Genomic DNA, 7,251 nt, shown 5'->3' with positions numbered 1-7,251 from the left:
AGAATATGGATATTCATTGTGTAGGAAAAGATCTTGAATTTAAATAACCCGCTATCTATTGAATGTTTTCGAAGGGATACCAATATCGTGCGCAAGGTCGAATGTGTTTGTAATATGAATACCATGTCGATCAAACATTCAATTTTTTGGGAAAAGTTTAAATCATTCCTAGCAATATTCTATAGATAAGACTCATAACACTCTTTAAATTGAGTTAACAAAAGGTTTATTTAATATCAAATTAGCATTAACGTTATAGAAAGACCTATGTAATCCTCAGTAGGTCAGCAGTGTGGCCATCCCAACATTTATCCTGACCATCGCATTTATGAATAATGTACTTGTGTGTATGTTGGTCATAAGATACTTCAATCTTATGGTCATGTGAGTTATCTGTTGTTGTCACAACAGTGATTGTATGACCTTTACCTAGATCGATCATGTCCTCGTTGGGAATGAACATTTCGTGAAAGTGATGGCCTGGTGGATCTTGGTTAGTAACAGACGTACGGAAATGTGCATCTGCTTTAGAATTACCGCCTCCAGACAATGCACTTGGTCTCTCTTGAAGATAACCTCCCATTGTTTCCAAGTGGTTCAATACATCTTTGACTGCTTCTACCTCTTTTCCAATCTGATTTCCTTCACTAGTAATTGGCATGATGGGGTATCTCATTCTGATTTTTCCAACGCCTGGAATTTCAGGTAATGTTATACGAACTCCAGCTGATAAGACCTTTTTAACGTTGCCATGTCTGTCAAGTACACCAACCCCTCCTCTTGCAGTATCTGCAGCATCTTTATCGACAGTTGTTTGTTTGGTATGGTAAAACTCGACCGGAGTTCTGTAGTACTTGTCATATGTTGTACCATTGTAGGCTTTGTCGGACGTGAAACCGCCATTTCTACCATTTTTAGTTACTATATATTTTTTTCTATGATCGGTAATGTATTCCAAATTGTAAGGATTCCACGACATTAAAGGATTCAAGTATATGATTTCCAGAGGAATGGCGTATGAATATCTTACTCCTTCTTCTTTACAGAAAGGTTTGTGGGTGTGTTCGTCTTTACCACACCATTTAATTTTCATCTCGGCTACCTTTGGATTTGACGTCTGAGCAACAAAGAGATTCCTGTCTGAATATCCTCTGTGGGCGTTGAATGTCCCCATGGCTCCTTTCCTTTCGTGTCGAAAGTATCTGTGATAATATCCAGTATTAAGTTCAGTTGCATTTCGTACTCTTGGGTCTAGTATTCTTTTTCCAAATGTGGTATCGGTCATCTTTGCTGGATAGTTGTCTTTGCCTGGAATCTCTGACATGACCCAGTCAAGAACACTGTTGATTGAAGTTCTTCTATCCGGAAATGCACCGTATCCATCTTGCCAATGATATTTGTTTCTGTTTCCATTGTAATCAGGAGCCAATACAAATCTTGCTGCTCTCGAATGGGAAAATCTTGTTATATTCCATCTGTGTCCAATTCTAGCCGCCATATCGTCAACAGGTTTCATAGCAGCTAATGGCAAATCTTTCTTCAATGGATGACAAGCTATTCTGTAATTCCATTGTGCATACTCGGGTGTTCCATTTACCATGTTCATAATAGTCGTTGGCAAGTATGAAAAGTTTTCTAAGTAGTGTTTTCCACCAGTATACGACGTGAACCTAATCTTTTCTTGTAGGTCGAACCAGCTTGCTGCATCAATATGATGACGATCACTTTCAAATGGTTCATTCAGAGTTTTTGTATTTACGGTCCATGTTCCTTCTAAGTAACATAATACAGGTTTGAAATATGGACGATAGTCTCTGAAGTGAAAGTTTTGGAAGGAGAATGCTCTAAAATAGTTGTGCATTTCTTGAATTTGTTCCTGTAATGTAGGCTTACGAAGAACTGACGGTGGAACCGCTGGAAAAGGAATATTTTCTTGTAAATGGAAGTCCTTCTTTGTTCTATGGGGCATACTTAGTCTATAGTCATTGTGTCTTGTTCTAAATTCTATACCATTCAGGGAAGCAGTGAATTCACCCATACCAACAGTTCTGTCATAGTTGGAGTGCTCATGGATAGAACAAACTGAGTTGAATGTGTGTGTTGCATCAAAGTAAGATTGTGTGCCGTCCGCTGTAATTCGGATCTGCTTGATTCCAGAATCTTCGTCGGATCGTGCTCGTTCTCCCATTGCCAGTTCAGTCAACATTAATTGCCTTGCCAAGTCTTCAAATTTCCTTTCGATGAGTTTAATTCTGCTTTCATCTATTGCCGCCGTTGCGGTAGAGACAACCAAAGTGAATACCAATAGGCACTTCATTTTTGATACCTGAAATTTAGATACAAATATTTTATTTTAAACAACAGCTTCTTAATACAAGTTTTAAATTTTTAGATACCATAGATATTATTATACAATTACGCAGGATTTCAATAAGGCGAGGCGAGAACAGCACCTCTAAGTAATAATAATGACATATCATTAATGATAAAAATAAGAGCATTAAATTATTGCGACATTTTTATTGCTAAAAGAAAAATAAATAGCTCGTAAAGAATTCGCCGTTTCAGAAGCTAATACATTCTTGGTAATATTTTCACAAGCGTACACCAAAACGTTGTGATTGGTTTTAAATGTTCTAAACAATGGAAATTGAGCCAATGACGTAACGTTATTTTCATTTTGGTGTACGAACAATGAGATTGCCCATAGTCCTTTAGATTCTGAAAAGGCGAATTATTCAAATATGTATATTAATATAAAGGGTTAAGGACATCAATTTTTAAAATGTCATGAATCTCCTCTCAATGACTTATCATTTCTAAAAGCCAATTATGGAATTGTGTGTTGATGAAAGAGCTTTGATAGTATCTGTCATTTTTTTAGTACTATTCTAGACTAGGAGCGATTTAGTTGATATTTTTTTTTACAACTGCCTACTGTTGATTATAAAAATAATGAAGTGTGGTATGAGTGTGTATGATTGAGAAAATTTAACACCATAGACAAGGTCGTAGTAAACTACACGTCATCATACGACCATTATATGTATGATTCTTTATGTTGTCGGGTTGATGTTTTATCGATTATATCCGTATCACCCCTTAGCATACAGATAAAGACATAAAGGAATAATATTTGTATGTCAAGTTATTGAGGAAAAGGAAGTAAGGATAATGTCTGCTGTATTTGTTAATAAACCATAAAGTTGCTAATACCTACTGCTTTATGTTTGTATAATTATCTAAGCGCAGTTGTCAACAATTATACATATTTAGGATGCTCGAGGGTATAAATCGACTCTTTTTTTAAATATAGGATTACACTATATTTTTCTATAGATGAACTTTATCATAAAAATTATACTTAATAGAAATTTTTTTTTTAAATGGGGTCATCGTTCATTTAAGCTCACCATCTGCCTTTGAAAGAAGCATGCGATTTTGTTAAGGTACTTTTTTTCGATTGAACTAATAGAAGAAATATGGGTAACATCGAAATAAAAAAAAGAACTAAATTACATAAATCGTTTAAATTTAACAATTGTGTAGTTTAAGTACAGCTTATTTGAAAAAAAATATAGGTCACTGATGAGTTAAAAAAGATGTTTCAATCTAAATGCCAAAGAAATGGCATGTTTGTACCAAAGGCAGATAATTTGAAGCTTTTTCAATGATATAAACATTTCAAAAGTCATCTGAGGCCAAAACAAATCGATGTTTTGTGTTGCTTTTTGCCCCATATCATAAAGTAACAACTAATTTTATAAAAAATAAAATTTGTAATGAAAAAAAATGTTTAAAATTTTTCTTAAATTTTTGTACCCTCGAGCCTCCTTAAATGCAATTTTTGTACACTTTGCAAATTTGTCATGTTTTTGTCAAACATTAGAAACATACTATACACTCGATCTGTGTCCACACTTGTATTTTTATGAAAAAATAATTTAACTCGTTGGGGACATGATACATTCGCCTACAAATAAGCAAAATTCAAAACTTACCAGGGATTGCTGATCACCTGTCAATGTCGGCCTACTTCGGATGTCTTCCGAAGAAATGCTTGTGATGGTCTGAGGAGCATTTACATTTATACTGATTTTTGGTGGCACCTGTCGACGTCAATTATGGTACATGCGAAGATAGAAAGGTAACCTTAAATGATAAATTCAAGATTCAGTTGTACAGATGGATTAAATCGTGGTCAGTTTTTATCATAATGTTGTACCAAACTGACAAATTGATAAATATTGAGCTGATGTCCTTATTTTCGAAAAAGTACTAAGACTCAGTGCGCCATAAGTACTTTTAATCGCTACTGAGCTTACGTGTATATCAACTCCTTATTGTGTATTCAAAGACATGAATGAACGTAAAGGACGTAAAGATGTGCACCTTAATGAGACAAAAACATTAGAGTTAATTAGAGAACCTAGCAGCAGTTGTTACTTACGTCTCATCTCAGATTTAAGTTTCCCACAATATTTGTAAATGACAGATAACACAGAATAAGCTCGAAACGGTGTTCTCAATTATGAATAAAAAGAGGTGTGAGTGAACATTAAGTTAACGATAACTTTAGAGGGCAACTATTATGTGTAGCTTTTTAACAAATGGCACGAAAACTACTAGCTATACAAAAAAAAGAACAATACTTATTGTATTTTGAAATGCATATCAACTTTTTGATAACAGACGACTGCAAAGAGTTATTATTTCGTCTATGTTTTTCATTAGGTTGGAACTACCACGGGGCCCCCTGTCATACATTTAGATTGGCGCATAAGTCAGGGGTACCTCTTGTGCAATATCAATTTATTTTTATTTACTTAAGTAACATACATTAGGAAATGAATCTTCATATTAAAGACGAAAACGAACGTATCGGCTCTGCAGAAGTGAGTTGATGTGAAAAAAAGCAAGGTAATGGCGCTGAAAAAAAAGGAATTGTTACAGGCCATAACTATAAATGTTTGTTGTAAAAGGCCAATTAAGGAACTTTCATGGATATTTTTTTGTGGTAAACTGTGAGGCGCAAAAGGGACCAACATTGTCAGTCGACTCCATATAGTAACGTGTATATCCCTGAGGCAAAATTTATATTAATAGTATCATATAAACATGGACAAAAAAATATATGATATAATCTTTATTACAGTCAAAACCAGATGCTCCGTAGGGCGCAGCTTTATACGACCGCAGAGGTCGAACCCTGAACGGTTGGGGCTAATATGGACACAACATTCAAGCTGGATACAGCTCTGAAATTGGATTGTGATTAAAAAGTTGACATAGGTTTCTGACACAGAATGAATGTGGTCTAATGAACTTATTTTTTTTTTTGCTTTTGAGCAATTTACTATGTATGCTGTTGAATATTAATCCTCTCAAAAAAGAATTGAAGAAATTTTCTTTTTTATTTCTGCAATCTGAAATGAGAAACAAATGAAAATTTTTTTTTCACCTCCCCTTTCCCTTATTCCAAAAATGATCTCAATTCAAATTTCTAATGGAGTTTACAACAATACTACTCATTTAAATACATCATGAAAAAAATATTAAAATATAAAATGTCATACTGTCATGGTTAAAATTAATATTAATTAATAGTAACTTCTAAAAAAATAAATGGGGAATGTGTCCAAAGGAACACAGATGATGCCCCCGCTAGCATATAACGTTATAAAGGGACATAACTCAAGAACTGTAAAAGTGAAGCTGCCAAAAATTTAACTTAAACTGAGTTTAGAGGTAATAAGCATTATATACACATTTCATTAAATTTAGTTGAGACAAACTTAAGTTAAATGAACAGAAACTAAAAAATTCTTCAACTTTTCCATTTGTAAAGGGGCATAACCCTAGAATGGTAATCATAGTGCTTGTAATCACTGAATGGTAAAGACTGCTTTAATTTATCATTTGGTAGTAAAGTGAATATTGCATTGTATATTGTATATAGCATTGATTTAAGTTGATTCAACTACTATTCTGGACAAAGAAAGATAACTCCAATTTTCAAAGAAGATTTCATAAAGCATTGGTTTTAGGTGATTCAACAACCATTCTGGACAAAGAAAGATAACTCCAATTTATTGTCTTGAAACTACAAAAATGCTTGTTTTTGGTCCCTTTTTTGGCCCTTTATTCCTTGACTGTTTGCCCCATAACCCACAAAATATATCCCAACCTTCTACTTATGGTATTAAACATTGTGGTACAATTTCAGAACAATTGAAATACTTATACACAACTATTTGTACTGACATTAGATAAATGCTTGTTTTGGGCCCCTTTGGGCCCCTAATTTCTAAACCTTAGGGACCATAACCCCCAAAATCAATCCCAAGCTTTCCTTTTGTGGTTATAAACATTGTGTTAAAATTTTATTGATTTCTATTTACTTATACTAAAGTTATTATCCGGAAACCATCCGTCTTCGGACGACGCTGACGACTACGACGACGACGACGACGTCGTATAAAAACTAATGTATATCAGGTTTTCAGTAAATATTGACCTAGTGTACTCCACATTTTGAACTTGAAAGTTAAAATATGTGGTTGATCCAGTTTTGTGTATCTCTGAGGCAGGTGGTTCTAATCAATTTTCTTTGTATATCTTTGACTTCAGTAAATTTGCACTATAAATGTACTTCAAATATAGGGTTGTTACTGACCTTTATGTCACGTGAATGTCTAGTGTTGAAAAAGAATCAAAAGTTCTAAACAATTTTTCTTTTTTACTAAAAAGAAGACTGCGGTGGTTGCAATTACAGGATAAATAATTGCATCATGACAACCAATCACTATCTAGTTGAAATAAATCTTATTGATTATACAAAACAGAAAAAGAGTCTAATATATTATATAATATCTCTAGAAGCTTTATAAAGAATCTCTCACTGTCAGCAATTTAAATAAAGCTGAAAGATATGCACAATTTAGAAATAGCGATAAAAATAACTGAAAGTGACAATGTAGGGAATACACGTTAATCATTATTATGTTAATTCTAACTAGACACATATTATTTTCAATAGTTTTATGGCCTGATTTGCTGATTGTAATGAAATAAATGTGTATATATTTTATCATGGATATGTTGCACTTGAAAATATGTTTCCTTCTCTTTTTCTTCTTCATTTTTATCGAGCATACAACTTCTGTCGCAGAAAGCTCGACATGTAACTATATAGTGATAGTGATCCGGCAGCGGCGACATGGTTAGCTAACTTTTTAAAAGCTTTATATT

At 33.7% G+C, this 7,251-nt stretch overlaps 1 protein-coding gene across 1 annotated transcript; it reads right to left on the bottom strand.

The window, feature by feature from the left end:
- Positions 1–203: 203 nt before the first annotated feature.
- LOC143057606 (uncharacterized) lies at positions 204–4,035 on the bottom strand. Its single transcript, XM_076230938.1, has 2 exons — positions 4,002–4,035; positions 204–2,326 (listed from the first exon to the last, which is right to left on the bottom strand). Exon 2 carries the CDS (start codon positions 2,315–2,317, stop codon positions 266–268), a length of 2,052 nt encoding a protein of 683 aa, XP_076087053.1. The 5' UTR covers positions 2,318–2,326; positions 4,002–4,035; the 3' UTR covers positions 204–265.
- Between the last annotated feature and the right edge of the window lie 3,216 nt (positions 4,036–7,251).

Source organism: Mytilus galloprovincialis, chromosome 13 (assembly GCF_965363235.1).
Source record: "Mytilus galloprovincialis chromosome 13, xbMytGall1.hap1.1, whole genome shotgun sequence".
NCBI lineage: Eukaryota > Metazoa > Mollusca > Bivalvia > Mytilida > Mytilidae > Mytilus > Mytilus galloprovincialis.
This window is presented reverse-complemented; position numbering and strand designations above follow the sequence as displayed.